The sequence below is a fragment of the Halyomorpha halys genome, unplaced genomic scaffold (assembly GCF_000696795.3).
Source record: "Halyomorpha halys isolate HHAL.00 unplaced genomic scaffold, Hhal_1.1 Scaffold5.1, whole genome shotgun sequence".
NCBI classification, from domain to species: Eukaryota; Metazoa; Arthropoda; class Insecta; order Hemiptera; family Pentatomidae; genus Halyomorpha; species Halyomorpha halys.
Window position 1 is genome coordinate 960,551 of NW_027106871.1, and position 21,405 is coordinate 981,955.

Here is a 21,405-nt window from a genome sequence, read left to right on the forward strand (position 1 = left end):
GTATTATAATGTACTGTTGAAAATAACAATAAATAAATATTTAAAAAAAAAAAAAATTAAAATGTATTAATCCACGACCATTTTTATTATTATTGTCATTATGAGTGACCTTGTAGGGACCTCAATAAAGCCTTTATAAGTTTCTTGCCCAAAGAGCAAAAAAAATTTTTTTTATAGCCCTTTGTCATTTACATTTACCTGAAAAATGGTATTCAATTTATTCTAAAACTAAAACCATAATTTAATTATTAATGGGTTTTGCCACCTTTGAGTTATTCCTGAAGGTGTGAATTGACCAAAGTAGATATTTTTTACGCACTCAAAAAATTTATCATTTCTTGCTGACATGAAATTTTTTATTTTGGACAATTGTAAATCATGGAGCTGGAATGTTTTTTATCTTGTCTTTGATGTCCCTATTATAGTTTTATTTATAACAACATTTATATATAACGGAATATAAAAATAAAAATTAATTGTCTCTTATTTTGTAATTATTTTGAAATATTGGCAAATATATTTGTCCCACGAGAACCGACATAGGAACGAATTTATAGTCAATTTCATTAGCTTTCAATTTGGCTCATATTACAATATTTAGTCTGAGTTGTTCTCTTAAAAATGAGAGATTGCCCAAAAAATCGAAAAGCAGAATTAGAGAGGAAACTGTTTCCGTGAAGTTACAAATAGAAATTAAGAAGATTTAGTTCATTTCACAAATATTTTATTACTATTACCTATTTTTAACAAACTACCCCTTGAAAAGATTTTTTGGTTTCGAGCTCCAATATTTTTTTCTTGTTTACATCCGGATTTCGTAATTTTATTTATTCAGAAAACTACATGCAATATGGTCCGACCAGATGACATCGGTCGGTAATCGGACACCGGATATTTTGGTGCCAAATAACATACAAAAATGATAAACATAAATGAAATTTGCGTTAGTTACACTTATGATTATTAGGAGCCTACTAAGATTTATAAGCTAGTACAGTATGCATTTCTAGCCTTAACACTAACAATTAAATTTAAAAAAAACTAAATGCTAAATACTAAAATTAAAATAAAGTAAATTAAAATAATCGAAAGAACTTACGAAGTGAATAATAATGATACGAATTTACAATTGGTGAATTAATAATAATGAGCTAACCGTAATAAGTACGGAATGAACTTGATTAAGAATAAGAATACAATATAAAATATATAATATTATACTATATACAATATGTAACATGATATCTAATAAAAATAATACGAAAATGACATTGAAACTAAAGAGTACCTAAACGATATAATAAAACAAAATAATATAAGACTACGATATCAATAAGGATCTAAGTATATCTAAATAAATAATATATATAATTTAAAACGCAGATACACATACCCATACTTATATATAGCTAATTTTAATCGTAATCTATTGAATCGAAATTATTAAGTTGAGTTAAGAAGAACTACATTTTCATTTATTTACATTTTTGGTAAATAAAAATCATTTATTGGGATTCTTAGAAGTGAGAAAGTACCCAGTCAAATATTTGTATCAGATATATAATATCTTGTTCGGGCTGGATCTGCGACTCACAGAACATTAAGGTATTTATGGATGATTTTATTTGTGACAAATCAAGGACAATTCAGGATTTTAGGAAGGATAAGCGAAATATTTGTAATAATAATCTTTCAGGCTTACAGTTATTTAATAAAAATTGAAAAAAAAAAAAAAAAAAAGCAAATATTTCGTTTACAGTACGAAATACCATCGCTTAATCTGTGATAAAAAAAAAATTATAACGTTTAAACAAAACAGGGGTTTATTATTTATTACATCTCGAAATAAAAACATTATGTATGTCCCGGATAGGGGACAATAGGACAATAGGACTAATTTAGTGATTTGAAAGAAAGTAGGAAGTTTCCTTAAACAACGTCCTAGTTTCTACAAAAGCAAATATTTTATAAGTAAATGTAATAAATTAAACATTAAAAATTATAGTAGGTAAATGAATTTATAAGTAGATTTATTTTTCAAGTTTATTATATTTATATTATTTATTATATTGATGTACTATATTTATTTATATTCTTTGGTGTATATATACACAATTTAAATGTAGAACTATAAAAACAAACATTTTTTCTCTTTTGATTTGTGTAATTATGAAAATGGGACATTGCTACCCAAACATACTACTTAATTCTAACCATAGCAGGAACTATTTGTTTTAGGACCTTGTCTCTTTGAAAGGTGTTAAGCCACGGAATTATCGGTTTTTTAAATTAATATTAAATATTTTTATGGAGCAGATTTATTATTAAAGATAACAAATATTATTAATATATAATGATTTAATGTAGCTTTCGTGGTACGAGTGTTATCAGAAATTGTAAGAATGATATCTTAGTTCTTTAAAAATACATCACAAAAAATGACGTTTTATTTATAAAGCCTCCAACGATGTGGTCGCGTTATCTCAATAACATTTCTTCAGAATACATTAGCCTACATGACTTTATGTTTATCATCAAATTGATATTTATTCACTGTACATTGAACAGTCACGAATTTTATGCTTTACATAACTCGATAAAATTTTCAAAACCATTAAGTGGTGGTGACCTTTATTTAAAAAAAAATGTTTTTATCTCTAATAGCAGTAATTATATATCGATAGAAAAAAAAAAAACATAAATATTTTTCGTCAAAAACATACTTTTTAATTTAAGTATGTTTTTAAAGGTTCTCAGAAGACAAGAACCTTTAAGATAAATGAATCTCGTATTTACAGTTTATTTAGTATCCGGAGATTAATTGTTCCAAATAAGTATGATAAAACTAAACGATTATCATGTTATGATAACTCTATCAGTGAGATATAAAAAAAAACAGTTAATCAAGGGTTTATGTGTGACCAAGGAGAGGAGAAAAGTCAGACTCGAATAGCACACCCATTTAACACAACAATGAATAAGTCTTGTAAGAACTAGCGTAGGTAAGATTTAGTTTTGGGGGAGACCTGGTTCTACTATTCCCTCTTCATTCTTTATATTCCAGACACTAGAAAAAAAATTACACTTACCACTCTACATTGAATTAAAATTAATTCTCTCATGTTTCAGAAATATTTTTAAATTATTCATTGTGGATATACTTTTTCATACTAATTTTCCAAATGAGCTTTTAAATTGATTAATCAACTAACTCAAATGTCAACTGTTTCCAGTCCAAATTACATTTCTGAGCTGGGCTGTTCATATTTATACATACAAACACACACCAACCATTTTGAGAGACTTGGTCCTATATCATATTAGACATCCTTACACTCAACATCCATTTACCACATTCCTTATACTTTGTCTCAGACACTGCCTTTCTGACCGTTTCTTCCGATTTCGCTTCAGCATAGATTATTTCTATTGTTCCCAGTTGAGACAGGTGTTCCACAAGGCAGTGCATTGGGTCCTGTTCTCTACAACCTTTTCATAGCAGACGTCTTTACAAATCCAATTACCTTCCTTGAAATATTTGTTGATGAAACCACCATCCTATCTTTCCATTCCGACACGGAAATGACATCCTTAACCTTACAAAGGCATTTTTCCTAGATTGAGGAATGGTACATTAACTGGCACATTGAATCAATGGAATTAAACGTAAGCATATCACTTTTATTCTCCGATGCGTATCCTGTCCGCTAATCCATTTAACCTCCACACCACAGTCCGGTAATCCAAGAGGCTTCTTTCTAGACGAAATACATATAACCCACATACCAGGCTCAATAAACAAAAGCATTTGGCAAGTTACGTAGACTACTAAACAGACACTGTTATCTTTCGATTGAAACTACTGATTTACAAGGTCATTCTTAAACCTTTCTGGATGAATTCACATGAACTATAGGGGACCGCTGAACCTTCGAACATACAACATATACATATACAGTGTAAATTGCTTCGAACAATATCAATGTTTTCCCTCATGTACACCTGAACATCTCATTCTTACTCGATCTCATATCATCCAGATTCTCAAAAATCCATCAAAACTTTACTAATCATCTTATATTGTTTGATCCTTTAGCACAAGCCCTATCCATTTCCAAACATCCTTGAAACGGCAGTGGCCCCAAGATCTCTTGTAAATATGCTATTAGAGTTCTTGTTATAGCCAGACTCTCCACGCTACTTATGTTCTGAACAGCAGATGGTATAAGTATGCTCAACCTTTATTTTATTCGGGATCATCTGTTTTGACTACGATAACATCTCACTATACATAATTCTATGGTGACGACAGTGTCATAAAAATTAGATGTATTTTTAGTAATTTTCAGAAACATTCCTTTTACTGTTTTCCTTTTACAGAAACATTTCCAACCGTTTATGCAGCGTGCGATGCTATTCTAAATAGATTGTACCAGGGAGCATTACATTTTTTCATTAAAATCAATTTCAAATATCACTTTTTATTTATTGGTTTTAAACATTAAATATAAATAAAGGTTGGAATGTAATAACTTTTTTCGATTTCACTCAGTCTAATTTGCAAAGATGTTGCATTTCTATAAGCTCCTTAAGTTGACTGAAGCAACGGAATTACCAATAAGGTCGTAGTTAATGGAAGTAAGTTTCTCGGATAAAATTCCACGAATTTATTTAATTACGACAGAGAAATTATAAAATAGAATTATTTTTTATAATAGTTCAATAATAGGTACCATACTCCTTCTAAATTATGCAAAAATGGTCTTTTGAAGGCTTAGTTTTTATGAAAACAAAAATTCATTACTATAACAACTATGCGATATAAATGAATGTTGTTTACCATTAGCTTCAATTTGAAGATTCGTGTCGTTGCACGCATATCTAAGAGGCGGTTCGACATCAGGACTGCAGGTCTTCTGCATGAGGAAGTAGCGGATGACTACAGAGTACGTCCATGCTGAGAAGGTGTAGAGGAACACGGCAGGTTCCGAGGAGAACTCGTACCAAGAGGTCTTCATCGCCACTGACGAACTGGCAGATTGAGCTGCGTATAGATACCTTATCGATCCATCATTTATTTGAGGTCTCAAGTGATCTGTAAAATTGTAGACTTTCTTTGTCATCTCCTTTATGGTCGATTTTTTTTCTTTATTGAGAGGATCGAAAAGACTAATAAAGCTTATGTAATATGAATCATTATCTTTTTTTAATCGGATATCAATAAATCCCTCTAAACGTTTCCTTGGTATCTCAATGATGGAAAAAAATAAATTAATCCGTGGATTATAATTCATTGAAGGCATCAGATCTGTTCAATGTTTTCGTGAGGTGTAAAGTTTTGTTCGACTGATTTCTCGATATTGGTGTTAGGTGTTCAAATAAGCTAAAGTAAACAAGACAGGTTATATAGATGTTTTACATAAAATTTCCGTTTCATGCTAAAGCTCATTGCTTTCACTTACCTATATGTGAAACATACAGCAGTAAGGTAAAGTATTGCGATCCTAAAAAATTTCGAACCTGTGTTTTCAACGGTATTACTGGTTCCCTGTGTTCAAATAACATATAATGGTTTATGTGTCACTGATGTGTGTGTATGAATGTAAACAAGTTTTACTCATAAATAAAAAGTTTTACAAAACAGAAATTAGTTATTTAATCAGAATTGTTTTAAAACGTTTTTTAGAAAATGGTAAAAAGTGTTAAATTGTCATTATAAAATGATATAAAGAATTTATATGGCTGGGATGTGACAGGAAATTTTTTTCTAAAATTGACTTAATAGAAGTGTCACTTTATATTGCCACTTTTACACTTTTCAGCATTTTCAAAAAATCCGTTTAAAACAATTCCGATTAAACTCATCCTATCAACAAACTATGATGTGGTTTATATCATCAGCTATACTTTATTCTCATTGATTTCATCTATCAGGACGTAAATATCGAATTTTGTTTATTTGAAATAACTACCCAACTCTCATTTTAGGAGTAAGAAATAATAAAATTAATATAACATATGAAAGAATAAGAATAATTTATTTATAATTAAAACTATAGGAGAAATAAATGTTAACGTATTTCAAAGACTATTGTCATAAAAATCGTGGAAATCCGAAAATACAGTAATACATATATATTTTAATCTATAAGTGAAAATAGAGTAAGAGGAAAAGATTCTCATCCCAAATAATAAAGAAGTTACTGTTTTGAAACTAGTAAGGATTAATTTTAACTCAAAGTAAGATTCTGAGTAAAATTTAAGTGATGTAACCACACCAGCATTTTTGAAAAAAAAACATTGAGGAATCAGAACATTTCATTTTGTTTTCTCACTTTTCGAAACAAAACTAATCAGAGTTTAAAAATGTAAAGATTTTAAAATGTTAATAAAAAAAAAAAGTGTTTCCAAGGGGGTATGCTGGAGGGGACAAAACTGGGGAGGGCATGCCATGGTCATTCAGATTGTGACATTTCACTGGCAAAGGCCAATTAAACCAAAATTTTAAGAAAATTATATATCCTTATAGAAGTGCTTAATTTTCTATTACAATTATTTACTATAAAATAAAACTCACTTCTTCTCATGGGCGAGACTCCCTTCGCTGGGTGCGCCCATGTGTGAGTCCGAAAGTTTTATAAGACCATACCTTATTTCATATTAAGGTATGGCCAAATAAAATCATCATACCCATAGTCCTGAAATGAAAAATGGACTTCTTCCATATTAAAGTCGCTGAAAAAAAAAAAAAAAAAGCCGTCGAATGAATAAGATGTAGTTAAAAAAAAAAAAGGAGGAGGAAATGAATTCTGACATTTTAATTTTTGTTTGAGTTTGGGTTGACATTAAAAATCTTAATTTTTAAGCTCGTCAGACAATCGAAAAAAAATCCTAAATATTTTGGAAACTATCTACCTCATGAAAACATTATGCATAATTTGTTTTAGGTAGTCGATTTATTTTTAAACATCTACATTTTGAGTACTTACAGACATGTCTGTATGTTTAATAATTCGTGAAATATCAAATTTTTCGGAAGATGGTTCATTTTTGACTGATCTGGTCATAATATTTTTATCCTTCCCTGAGTGATAAACATACCTGATATCAATCAACTTAACTGATAATCATCTTTTAATATTTAGGCTATGTAATTAATACATATTATATTTTTGCAAAATTTTGACGTTGTGCTACGTTTGTTGAAAATGAGTCATCTTTTGCTGTTTTTGAAAAACTGTATCTCAGATATTGTTAAACATACAAGAGCAGTTTAAATGCTAATTCGATTTACTTTTTTAAAAAAAGGCGTGCATAATGTTTTTCGTGCTGTATAGTATATTTCAAGATATAGAGTATGGGCTGAATAATTAATGACAATTTTAGGATATTTGTTGAATAAAATAATAAAATCCTGCCGTCCAGCGAGGTCAAAAATTTGGATTTTTAATACTAATCCAAATCCAAACAACACATAGATCAAATAGATCAAAATCATAATAACTAGATTATTCTGTTATCGAATCTTTTTTTGCTTAGTTTCTTGGGCTATATCATATTCACTCGGCCATATATTTTTATTGCAGCAGTTTTACATGCAATATAGATTTGCATTTCAGGGCAATGGACTATTTCATATGGCTAAACCTTATTATGAAATAAATCATCTTTTTTGTCACGGTCTTTCGGATTAAAAATGAAAGATGTGTGATACACGTAACGGATTCTTTTCCTATTATTTTTCTTCCCAGGTCGAAAGAGAGTGTGATACACCCTTGGCTTGGTAGTCCGCAGACGAGTCGAGAACCACTTATGTAAACGCATCTTAACGATCTTCTAAATTAACTGCAAATTTTAATATGAAGATGTATTTGTCATTAGAAACTCTTTACCTTAATGACTTGAAGGTATTCAAGACCTATTGCCTTCAATAATATCTTAATTCAGGGATTATTTTATTCATCGTCATAAATATTCCTATATATTTTAATATGAATCCTTCAGTTGGTGCCGCCACACACTCATTTTTTCGAGACCATTCTCTAACAAATATCACTTACGACATTTTCCAAAATAATTTGACCTGGATGATCGTATCATCACATCTTTGTGATGTCATTTTAAACATATTATCGGGGAAATCATCATCATCATAGTCAACCCCTCTTCTACCACTGCGCGGTGTGAGGATGATTTCGGGGAAATGATAAATTTAAAACATCAAACAGATATAATAATTTATTTTTATTTTATTTATTTTTTTATCATGCTAACAGATTTTTTTTTTTATATCTACATCCAAATAGAAATTTATTTTTAAAAAGTAATAAAATAAAACCCATCGTTTTGACGGTATTTCAAGTTCTCTGGCCTTCTACAATATTTTCTGTTTGCTTTCAGTCAGGGTTGTAGAGTGGATGTCGGAGGAAAATTTTGCCAACCCTTATTTGGGTAATTTAAATTAAAATATAATAATTCAAAAGGACTTTTTGGCAAGAACAATCAGATTTATCGTATATTGTACAAGTTACTAATAAAAAAGTCATAAAATGAATTGGTTCAAACTTTTACGAGGTATTATTATTGATTGTGAAATATGGCCCCCTTCTTCTCTACGCTACCCTACTGATTTCAATGCTTAAATAAATTAAATGTGTCCACTAATATTTTGATTAGTATTTCTATATTATGTAATGCAATATTATTATTATTATTGATTGGAGAAGATCGTCGGGGTGTGCGGTCAGCACAGAAAAACATAAATAAACAAAAAATGTTGATATTAAAAAAATATGTTTATTTATGTTGTTCTTTGCTGACCGCACCCCCCGACCATCTTCTCCAATCAGTAATCTACGTTCAACTATCTACACCTTACAACTATTATTATTGATATATGATTGTAATATTATACTACATAATATTTTATTGTCTATTCCTATTACCAAACCTGGTTCAAATGTCCAATTCAATTCTATACTACTAGGTAACATTCTTCCCTCCACCTAACGAGCTGCTGTGTTTGACAAATCCTTTTTTACCAAAGCTGCTTTTCCCACTGGAACTCTATTCCCTCAACCATTTCATGTAACAACCCTTTCCTTGTTTAAAATCCTCCCGTTTAACCACTTTTTGTTTCTCCAAACTGAACCAATATTATAATAGTATAGATAATATAGAGATGAGAAGATCGATGACCGTGGATAATATTAATGAGAAGATGGTAGGGGGTGCGGAACAAAAACCAAGATAACAACCAATGAATAAAGGATATATAGAATGATTAGAAAATAACTAACATAAGGGTACATAAATAGTGTTAACAGACATGAATAGTTCAAGTATTATAATAAGATAAAGGCTGTATGGGAAGAGTAACATTAAAATTAAGTAAGATGAGATCAATTAATAAAATGATAAAATCAATATGAAAATCTATTAAGTAAATATAAGTACAAAATGAATATTAATAAAAATACAATAATGGAAGAAGTGGGAAATAAAACGCACATATAGGTAATTCAAATTATTGATATGCAATAATAATGCAGATTGTAATTAACTGCGGTTGTGTTGTTTTTGGTCAATATATTGTGTAACCTTATAATTGTTCTAAAGTCTAGTCGCAGAATTATAAACTATTTTTCATTCATTCATTCATTTTAAGTAGCTATCATTTGTTTCAAATTTTTGAAATCACGAAACACACTGATGACAGAACATTGAAACCACGTACTGCTTTAATGAATGTAAGCCACTTGTAGCAATTACAATGCCTTTGTTATTCTATTTTTAGATTTCTTCCTGAATTTTATCAGTTTAGGATGGGAGATTGCAACACGATAAAACACTCATAGTTAAAAAACGATTGAGATCATCGTCGAATTAAATAATGCATGTTATAGCCAAGAATACAAGGCAGCAATCAAAGAAGATGGATGAGGAATTTTAGAGTATCTTCTTATATTGCCAACCACTTCATCTATTTACATCACAAGCAGGATAAAGATCAATATCACTAGTTGTTTTCCTTCTTACCTTTAGCTACACTGATTTGGATTCAACAGAAAAATAATTAAAGTCAATATTTCTTACAGTTCTCAAATTAAAGAAGACCCTTAAGTACAGGTGAGGGTTGGGGAGAAGTAAGGGAATCAAAGTGGATGTTACAGTTCCTTTTTTTCTCAGGAACTATTTGGTTAGCAGGATAAAGTTGGTTCCATGTTCTCATCTATTAGGAAGTTTCTCAAACGTTTTCCAAATGAAAAAAGTTAAAAATAAACTTATATTTATTCCTAGGATGAAGCCTAATGCTTTTAGTTTTCTGAGATCAAGATCCACTACTACAACTAAATATCAAAGTATTGATTGTATGGAATTTTGTACATTGTCAGAAAGAATGAGTAAATACAGAAGGGACCTGTACTGAAAAAGAGGTCAAGCGGGTTAAGACGGGAAGAACTAGAGTAATAATAATAATAGCGTTAACGTAAGAGTCAAAGAGTTTGTTAGTCAAGTTAGTTGGGAAATTGTTGTTATGTAAGTTTAATATGTTGTGTGTTGGTTTGGTGATATTGAGGGTTAGAAAGAGAAAGGGATCAGTGGATATGGTTCTCAGCAACAGTGATTTTTTGGTGATAAGGATGTTGGAAAAAATATTATAGTCGAAATCCTATCAGCCTCTTACTCCTACCACCCTCGCCTTTGATTTAGTCTGTTGAACATGAAATTGAACATTCTCTACCTTTTTTTTTTCTTTTTTTTTTTTGAACCCTCTAAAACAGAAATAAAAGTGAATTAGTAAGTGCATTACTGTGAAAAAAGAAAAAGTAATTCCTGTTGTGTCTTACCTTTTACTACCTTTGGTATTTTAAGGTTACCTGTTATGTTTAATATTACATATGAGCTGTCCATTCAAGGAGCTATTTTGAGTCCAGAGGTGAGGGGCCTACTGGTCCCTTTTCTTGATTTACTTATCATTAGGAATCCCGATGGCTCCCTATCCACTGATTGGTATACCAAACCTACCTATTCTGGCAGACTCAATTATAGTATTTTTCCCAACATCCTTATAACCAAAAAATCAAACATATTAAACAGGTCTTACTTAACAACAATGTCCCATCTAGCTTGACTAACTAACTTTTATACTCTTACATCAACCCTATAACTTCAGTTCTTCTTGTCCTCAATTCTTCTCAACCTACTCCACCTCTTTTTCAGTACAGGTCCCTTTCGTACATCCCCATTCTTTCTAATAATGTACAAAAATCTTTAGAATCTAATATTCCTACCTTATGTCTTGGCCTCAATTCCCACAACAAAATTTCCTACCTTTTCTCTTATTTAAAAGACGCTATTCTATTTTTACACAGTTCCAATGAAATTTACAGGATTCCCTATTCTATCCCTAGTTGTAATTCTTTTTATATCTGCAAAACTAAAAATCTTATTTCCCAGCACAAAACTTCTATCAACTCCTGTAACCCTTTTGCCTGTGAACACACTTTAAACCTCAATCATTCTTTTAACTGCAGCCCTACATAAATTCTTGCTACTAATCCCAACCATTAAAAATACCTCATTTTGGAATTCTTTCATATCAATTTAACACAGAAATCCGTGAACAATAAAGTTGATAAAGATTGTACCACGCTGACATAGCTACAGATCTTATACCTTATTAAACCTCCTTAATTCTTCTTGAATCCATGTTCTGCATTTCAGAAGTAACTTTACTTCCAGTTATTTTCTGTTTTTAAATTCCCCCTGCTTACTTTTATTACTTTATATTATATCTGCACTATATATTCATAAGTTACTTCCAACTTATACTTACATTCATTATCCTTTACATTAATGTTTATGTAATTATATAAGTTACATACCTTTGTACCTCTATTTATTTTATTTCTCCCTCCTATTTTTTATTATTTCTTGTTTACCTATTTTCTTTAATCTGCCAATACTCTTAAATTTAACATAATTTTCAAATGTAACATATTTACCACTTACTTTTTTTTCCTATCACCGTTTATTTCCTTGCTTAGGGAACAAACTCTCTTTTTCCTATCTGTAAGGTAGGTCTCCTATCTTTTCATTATTTTAGAACTAAATAACAATTAATGATTAGAACTTCAAAGGGAAAAGAGAATGTTGGCCTTAAAGATAATAACATAAAAAAAAATTATTAATATTCTAATGGTTGTTCATTCTTAAAATATTCTGTAACTGAAATAGCACCTAAATTGAAGAACAACCCATGTTCTACAGAGAAGCTATGCAATTAATCTAATATTGAAAAAAAAAAAATTTGATTGAAGAAAATAAAAACAGCAAAAACTCAGGATTTTCCCCAAGTTCTTAAATATAGTGTATAACTGTGATAAATTCTTGAGAAACTTCTAGAGTTGGCAACCCTCATTTAGAGCCTTCCTTCTTTTCTGTTTAATATTGGCTATACATAATATACATTTTAAGAATACAATGCACAATTCAAAGAAAAAAAAATGTATTTATTACATGGACTTATGTTAGTAAAAGATGCTGCTAACTGATAACTTAAGAAAAGTTTTTAGGACATGAAACAAAAGAACTGATTATGTAAGAGTAATAATCAGTTTATAAAAATATGGGTGAATCTGAAGAAAATTATTAACAAAGAGGACCACTTTATTTTCTCTTACTAAAAAAAGAAAATGGGGAAATAACCAATCAAACTAGGAGTGAACACACATCAGAGAGTTGCTTCTATTTCTCACATGTAATGAGCTACTATTTTGTCACATATTTTTAAATAATAGATTTAAATATAATTTTATTCGCACAGTTACATGAACATCAGTAAGTAAAAAAATAATGATTTATTTTAAATTTTAAAAATACTTCAAAAACACCTCAATAAAAGTTTAAAGGCTGGCAGGAAATTATTGATAATTGACTGAATGGGGAAAATATTCTGTGCATACCAATATACAATACTACATACTCGATTGAATATTGTATATTTCAAATAGTATGATTGTGCCTGGTTTTATTTTTAATTAAAATGAAAATAGCAAAATTATATAGAGATGTCATTTTTTATTTTATTAAATGACTCTACAATAATCCAATAATGATTACAACGATCATTTAGTATTTTAAGTATTACATTTGAATACTTATTAATTTTTGATTTGTTTGATGATTATATTGAACTGAAAACTTTGTTTATATATAGTTATCTATTATATCAATCCAAACATTATACAATATCATCAATGTATAAAGTCAGGAGCGTTTGTATGTACACATAGATACAGAGGTATTAGGTGGTAACAAACCTCCGCTGATGACTTATCCTCCTCAAATTAAAACATTTTCAAATATTCATCTCATACATAGAAGGATTTTTTAATAGATCTCTTGAATAAATTCCTTAGAGCTTTATTTTTGAGTTCAAAAAATTTGTAGTCTTACTAGTGGCATATATCTTGAACAGTCAGCGTCATGTGTAGAATTATTTTTGAGGACCATAAAAAAAAAATTAAATCATAATGATGCATGATGCTCCATCAATATGCCTATGGCTTTGAGTAATACCATACAACATTTTTAATTAAACAAAATATACCCAACAGGCGTATCTACACTACTTCTAATTTGCAAGCTTTATGAAAGCTAAGAATAAAAAAAAAAAAATTGTAAAAAGGCTTGAGTTTTTGGAAGGTATTTCAATTAACACATATTTTTCACTGGGATAGGCAACTGGCGGAAAGTTTGGTACAGAAGTCAAATTCGATATTTACATATCTTGAATTAGTAGAAAATTAGTTTCAATCTATTCTTGTATATGTAAAAATGGATATCATTATACAAAACAAGTTTTTTTTTTTGCAATTAAAGATAAGCTTTTATAATTTATCAGTTTGTATTAATATCTTTAGACTTGATTCAATTTTAATTGTTTAATTAAACATTACTTGGTATTATTATAGTGGCATGGAATAAATAGAATCTTAAATGTTTGTGCCTAGAAAAACTGGTTTTATTTATGATTACAACGATCATTTAGTATTTTATTAAAACTAAATGATATTATTAATGTTAGGAATAAATACCAAATAATTAATGTTTAATTAAAAACAAGAAATATGGTTTTATTTTAAAGATTAAGAATAATTAATAGATTTATTATATGTTATTCACAAACAAGTTCAAATGAATTACTACTTCACTTAATTTCATGATATTCCTAAATTTCAATTGTCTGATAAATTGTGATTCCTTCAAGTTACTACTATCAAATGTGAGATTAAAAATTGATCTCTCATTTGTATAAATGTTCTCAGCTGAAATGAATATTAATTATCAAACTTTGATTATTGTAAGCCTGGACAGATTCTATTATTCAAACATAGTTATATGTTTGATACTATTCCCAAGTTACATTGTAAAATCCTACCTGGTTGAAAGCGGAAGAGACCACTGAGTAATTAACATTTAATTTAAAATTAAAATCACTTGCCATATCAAAAACATTAAGAATATTGTCAAATATACATGAGTGATAGTTCACCATGTAAATCACATTGAAACACTCCAAACAATAACAACTACTTTTCAATGACAGTATTTCATTCATAACCCTGATGATTTAAAAAAAAAAAAAAAAAAATTTAATTACTTTAAAATAAACATTAATTTGATTTTCCTTACTTTGAAATATTGAATTAACTTTTTTTTTATTTCACAAATGAAAAATAAATTTACAGTTCTACTAAATCTGATTGGTGTACCTGTACCCGTATCCAAATAAAGATTATGTTTCATAATAATTAATGAATGATAGATCAAAAATAACTACTTTAAATTCCCAAAACACTTTTTAAAATAGAATTTTATTAAAGTATATTATAAAAAACAATTTTGGTGTATTAATTTGTATAATGTGGACTTAAGATCCTTTGCATTATTAAACCTTAAGCTCACAATGCTACAGATGGATCTATCAGACCTAGTAACATAATTAGTAAACTTTTTATATCATATCACACATTCCATACATAAGTATTTATTACTGAACTTATTTATTTATATGGAAATAGATTAGGCAATCTAAAACAAATTAAAAATACAACACAAAATGTAAAAAATAAATTATCACTTTTGGTCTGTATCAAGCTGAAGTGAAGAAGGTAATTAGATCTATGCTTAATATATTTTTATAGATTGTATATTAATTAAAAAACATGATAAATCCAAGTTTGCACGAGACTTTTCTCAATTCTAGAAATAAAAATGGTCTGTAGAATTATAGGAGATTGATTAATTATTACAAATATTTTTGATGAATAACCTAACGTAACATAAATAACCTTGTACATCAAAAAACATTCATTATTCCGTTTATACTATTCAAGACAAAAAAAATTTAAGGACAAGAATTAAAAAAAAAAAAATCTCATTAAAAACCACTCTTCAACTTCTATTAATTTATTCTACTACATATAGTTATATTACATTAGCATTAGGTTATTTAAAATAAAATAAGTGAAAGCATCGCCAGCATATCTTCTCTCCATTTTAACTCATGTTAATATTATATTTGGTTTTTTTTTCTGACCTCCTAGAGAAAATAAAAACAAACAAATAAATATATACAAATGAAAATATATGTACATATGATAGGCAATCTAAAATATCTTCTTTTGCCAGTGTGGCATTATAAGATAGGCTGCCAGGTCCGCTGAAGGCGGACATGTCATCGATGATGGCATGTGGTTGCCTTATTTTCATTTTTATGAAATCTTATGTGGTTATAAACTTTTAGATTATTAGCTATATACTGAAAAGTTATATACTTCCTGACAAATTTATTTAAGTATAGGTGTTTTAATATGAGAACAATTTATCCAAATATATGTAAGTAGTAGTAGTAGTAAAAAAACTAAGATCATCACATTTCCAGTATATAACTAATAATCTAAAAGTTTGTAACCACATAAGATTTCATAAAAATGAATAAATAAGTTAGTAAAAAAAAACATTTATTCACAAAAATGAACATCAACATAAAAGTAACCATAAATTATTCATCGATTTTTTAGAAATTTAAAATACACAGTTGTTTTAAGTACTGACGACACTACATTAACAAAAAAGGAAAGAAGAAAAAGGTAGAATTAAGAAACAAAAATTCAATAATTGTAGATAAAAAATTTAATTATAAAACAATATTAACTTCATAATTACAAATTTTCATTTTTATAATATATAATTTTACCTACAGTCTTATAAATAAATACGTCATGGAATTAGTTTATGTACAGTAAAATAATCAAGTAACAATTTCTTCAAATTGGTCCAACAATCATTCTATAGCTGATCATCTACATTATGCAGGTAACTATTGTTTAAAGATTGTACTTGAATAATAAATAATTTTACTTAGTATAAAAAACTGAAAAGGTAGTAAATTAGTATTTATAAATATATATGCCTAAATTTTATGTTATGTAAATTAAAATACAAGAGAATGTATCCAAATGATACATACCAGAAATAGATACATAATCATATGTATATTTTCCATGTGAAAAGAATAAAATTTATACATGGATATATACTTATTTGTATTTATATCCACATTTTTATATCTTACAATAAAGTTATTGTTATTTATCACAACCAAGTTTAATTATTAAAATTGCACTCAAACGCTCTATTTAAAATAATTAGAGTGTAATACTTTAAAATTGTTGAACATTAATATTTTCATAAAGCTGTTCACATTTCTCAAGTAGTCGTAAAACAGGATTGATGTTGTATGGAAATAATGACCGTGCAATAAGCCTCTCAATAGCCAAATGCAAGCGGCTAAATACGCTCATTATGTCACTGAGTTCATTTCCACAGGTAGTTGCAAATTCTATCCAGTTTCGACGAATATATTTTAATAACCTGAGTAGATATAACAGGAAACAGGTTTCGTTAGACACAAGATAATCTAATAATACATCAGAACCATGGGACACTGTCCGCAAAAATTGAGCCAATGAAATAGCAGGACTGAGTGCTCTTCTAAGATCTTGAGAAGCATTCTCTCTGTGGAAAAGCCCCACACTCACGTCCAAACAACACACCATTCCTTCAATTAATGCATCATCCTGATCAGAAAACAACTGAACAACCCACTGGGCGAGAGGTGTTTCAGGGTGAAATGGTAATAGAGCTTTTACACAATTATCAAGTTGTCTCAAAACTTCTCGAATACTCCTCTCAATAACTGCCATGTCAGCATCAACATCTTCTGATTCTGACGCTACTGAACTATCACTTGAACTCTCACATCTAGTTTCTTTGACAGTTACAGCAACAGCTTTCAAGACTAGCAGTACTGCTTTCTGTAGAAGAGGTCTATCACCATCACCAGTACCACCTCCAAATCTACCACTACCTCCTCTATAGGGAATGGTTTCCAACAATCTCCAATCTTTTACACTTCTGACGATAAGATGAGCCAATGAGCATGGTTCTTCAGCCAAAATATCTTGAAGGGCCAATGTACTTCCATAGCACAATACTTCGTTAAATAAATCCAGCATATGCCTCCAAACTATTGGTGAAACACTAGCATTAAGTAAAGCAACAAAATTTGCCAGGTGAGCATAGAACGGTTTTGTGTCAACAATTGAGAGATTGGCCTTCACTGAAATTATTGCTTCCCAAAGACCTAGAAATGTTACAACTGTAGATTCATGCTGAGTAGGATAAATTCTAAGAATTCTATCAAAACTATTTACAACAGCAGGCCACTTTGCTTCTAGGGCTTTGATACAAAGGCACTTTATCTGACTACTATCTAAACTATCAGGATCACTTACACTTAAGACATGGCACGATGGAGGTGGCTGACAATCCTTATCTTCTAAAGGGTGTTCTTCACAGTCTTTCCATTCAGTAACCCTTTTGATAACATCCAGAGAAAAGGCCATTTTCTGTGGATGGGTTGTTTCTGGATAAGATGATGATAAGGCATTATCTGTTAAGCGATCCAACCACCTTGGATCTACATGGGCTCTAGACACTAAGAAGAATGCTGATAAGGCACGACCTGAAGCAAAACTAACAAATCTATCTGAATGAGCAGATAATTCTATTAAGTAATCGACCAACCCATGTTCATTTCTGATAAGTGCATCACACACATCACTAATCCTCGAACATACCAATCCACGAGCATTTTGTTTAAGAGCTACCTCGCACAAGAGTTGAACTGAACTCAAAAATAAAAGAGTCCGATCCCTGCTCCAATTGGCAATGTACGCTGTACAACATCCATGTCCATCATCTTGATGAAGGATTTTCAAGCTACGAAATGGCTTTCTTAAAACACTATCTGGCATAGAACACAAACACTGACCCAACAAATTTTTTTGTAATGATTCTAAGTCTGAATTATTCTCTTCATCAGATCGTTTCACTTTTTTCTTCACAGGACCATCCATTCCTGCGACAGGCGCAGCTCTGCTTTTTGTCAACACCATTAATTTTCCTGAAGAAAAATTCACTACTATCCAACTTCTGTATAAATTTCCTTTTCAAGAAACAAGTTACCCATGGAGCCAAGGAATGTCACTTCTTTACATACTTTTAAGTAAACCCTGAAAATTATTAAAAATAAACATAATTATTAGACAAAATGAGTTAAACTACACATAAAAGGATGAATAAAATTAAACAGAATCTAGTATTAAGAATACATTAACAACTAAGAGTCATGTAAGTGTAACACCAGTAGCTGATAGATAGAAAATAATAAAATAAAGGGTAAAACAACTGCCAAGTAATACCTTAAAGAAGAAGTATAAATTTGACGTGGTTATCAAGCAATTTAACACACTATCCATTGATTAATAAAAGAATCTAATTTGGAACACAATTTCACTCAGTAGCTGAGTTGAGTAACTTTCCACAAAAATAACAGCCACTCAACAACTCACGAAATCAATGTTTTCGAAAGAGTTCTTCATTCTTAAAAGAATTAATGCTTAGAACAATTTAATAAATAACACTAACTATAACAGTTACGATTTAACATAGCAAAACAAACAGACTTCATTCATGGAGGCCATCTTGAACTATATGACGCTATGTTCAGCCAACAATGATATAAAAAAAAATTCCTTTACAACAAACTCAATACTCAACAAAATATAACGGTTAAAGAATTTTTAAAAAATCATATTATATTTTGACTAACTTTAATTTTTATAAGGGCAGTTGAAACTTAATAGTATACCAACTACTGAAGAAAATAATTACTACCGTAAATGTTATGAAACTTTAATATTTATCTGAATAACAGAAATAATTTTAGAAGAACAAGCCGATATCGAAAAACAATTAAATACTGTATTTCCCAAAGTTTATACTTACATTATTTCTTCTTATTCCTGAGAACATCTTTGCTGTCTGGTCTAACAACCGATCATATGGTTCTCCTCTAAAAGTGGGCGAGTCCTTTTAATTCCGAAGAGGGTTTGTTATTGAGTTAGTTGCAGAAATTCCTTCGACAATATGATGGGATTTATGTTTAATATTGATGGAGGGTATTTAGAAGGACTGTGTCGTGGTTTTAAATGTGGTATTTTAAAAAATACAGATTATTTAAACTTAGTCCAGTGTGAATCTCTTGAAGGTAAAGTTACTGTTTTAAAATATTTTAATAGTTTGGATAGTTATGTTCATTTCAATTAAGAATTTGTTTTCAGATTTAAAGTTACATCTTCAAGGAACTGACTATGGAAGTTTTTTGGCTAATGAACCTAGTCCATTGTCAGTATCTGTCATTGATGATAAACTGAGAGAAAAACTGGTCATTGAATTTCAGCACATGAGAAATCAAGCTGTGGAACCTCTTTCAACATTTCTTGATTTTATAACGTAATGTATTTAAATTATTAATACTAATTTATCACTTCTTTGTTCAAAGCTGCTGTCACTTTTCTGTTATTCACTCAGTTAGTTCATTTGTGTCATTTCCATACTCTACTCTTAAATTAAAGCTGTTATTTAATTTTATATTTACTGTCTAAATATGATCTTGCTATTGTATGTTCTTCAGATTATCAATATACTCTTTTACCTTGACCTAAATTATTGACAATATCGGTAAAGATGTAGGAAAAATCGTTTGGTGTTTTAAAACTAATACAATCATAGGAAAGGGAATATTAATATTTCTCTGATTCATAAATATATGTGTCTGCTAGATTACTTTAAATCTACTTGTTCAGCAGAAGATTAATTAAAAATTTGTAATTTATTTATTTAAATGCTTTGTATGGCTCTAAAACTATTATATTTTTTACTTAATTTTAATGAATTGCATCTATGGTGGCATTTAAATTATTTTTGAATTCACATTATCTCGTGCACATTCAGTATATGTTGGTATACTTTCATCTGTATTATAAAGATATCGAAATATATCGTACTGTGCAATTCAAAAGACGCTTAAGTTTAGATTCAAAATTACCCAAGAGTCCACCATATACCAGGCAACCATAGTCAAAGTGGGGTAAAACAAGAGAGGAAAGAAAGAGTTGGCGAGTTTTAAGTGGAATGAGATAACGGATCCTATTGAATTGCTTTAAGGTTAAGGTAGCTATGGAAATTTGGGCAATATGCGGTTTCCAGGATAAAGTTTGATTAAAATTTGATATCAAATTTTATTTTTTGAATCAAAGACATTGATAAATATTCTAATATCATTCTAGTTGTATAGCATTGTTTTTTTTTTTTCAGGTTTTGTTTTAATGTACATGGTCTTTTAAACAAATCAAGTGATCAATTTTATTTAATCTTGTAAACAGTTGATTCCTTAACTCTTTTTGTCTTTCAGGTACAGTTATATGATCGATAACATTATACTTTTGATTACGGGGACTTTACATCAGCGCCCTATTTCTGAACTTATTCCAAAGTGCCATCCTCTTGGTAGCTTTGAACAAATGGAAGCTATCCATGTTGCAGCTACTCCTGCAGAACTTTATAATGCTGTTTTAGTCGATACTCCACTAGGTATTGTTGGCTATTGATATTTATTTTGACATTTTTTAATTGTAACACAACTAATTTTTATTTGTTTTATAGCACCTTTTTTTGTGGATTGCATCAGTGAACAAGATCTTGATGAAATGAACATTGAAATCATAAGAAACACGCTTTACAAAGCTTATCTTGAAGCATTCTATGATTTCTGCAAAAAGTTGGGTGGAACTACTGCAGATACTATGTGTGAAATACTTGCTGTATGTATTTGATGATTTATATTATATATTATCTTTGAAATTAAAATGTCATAGAAAACTGCAAGTAAAATAACTTGTTATATTTGTGTAATTAGTTCAAAAATTG

The 21,405-nt window shown here is 29.4% G+C and overlaps 3 protein-coding genes across 3 annotated transcripts in view; 1 reads left to right on the top strand and 2 right to left on the bottom strand.

Moving 5' to 3' along the window:
- LOC106692539 (lysosomal proton-coupled steroid conjugate and bile acid symporter SLC46A3) overlaps nucleotides 1–5,068 on the bottom strand; it is a 19,825-nt gene extending 14,757 nt beyond the window's left edge. Inside the window, exon 1 of the mRNA XM_014438543.2 lies at nucleotides 4,841–5,068. Coding sequence (XP_014294029.1) covers nucleotides 4,841–5,018 — 178 coding nt within the window. The 5' untranslated portion in view covers nucleotides 5,019–5,068. The remainder of the gene's footprint in view (nucleotides 1–4,840) is intronic.
- An 11,530-nt stretch (nucleotides 5,069–16,598) lies between these two features.
- lin (protein lines homolog) lies at nucleotides 16,599–19,023 on the bottom strand. Its single transcript, XM_014438515.2, has 2 exons — nucleotides 18,837–19,023; nucleotides 16,599–18,647 (listed from the first exon to the last, which is right to left on the bottom strand). Exon 2 carries the CDS (start codon nucleotides 18,528–18,530, stop codon nucleotides 16,734–16,736), a length of 1,797 nt encoding a protein of 598 aa, XP_014294001.1. The 5' UTR covers nucleotides 18,531–18,647; nucleotides 18,837–19,023; the 3' UTR covers nucleotides 16,599–16,733.
- A 439-nt stretch (nucleotides 19,024–19,462) lies between these two features.
- VhaAC39-1 (V-type proton ATPase subunit VhaAC39-1) overlaps nucleotides 19,463–21,405 on the top strand; it is an 8,904-nt gene continuing 6,961 nt past the window's right edge. The window contains exons 1-4 of the mRNA XM_014438418.2: nucleotides 19,463–19,684; nucleotides 19,758–19,929; nucleotides 20,891–21,069; nucleotides 21,142–21,299. Of these exons, the coding sequence (XP_014293904.1) occupies nucleotides 19,564–19,684; nucleotides 19,758–19,929; nucleotides 20,891–21,069; nucleotides 21,142–21,299 (630 nt within the window). The 5' untranslated portion in view covers nucleotides 19,463–19,563. The remainder of the gene's footprint in view (nucleotides 19,685–19,757; nucleotides 19,930–20,890; nucleotides 21,070–21,141; nucleotides 21,300–21,405) is intronic.

Coding starts and splice junctions, on each gene's coding strand:
- lin (XM_014438515.2), bottom strand. CDS start 18,530: ATGGTGTTGACAAAAAGCAGAGCTGCGCCTGTCGCAGGAATGGATGGT.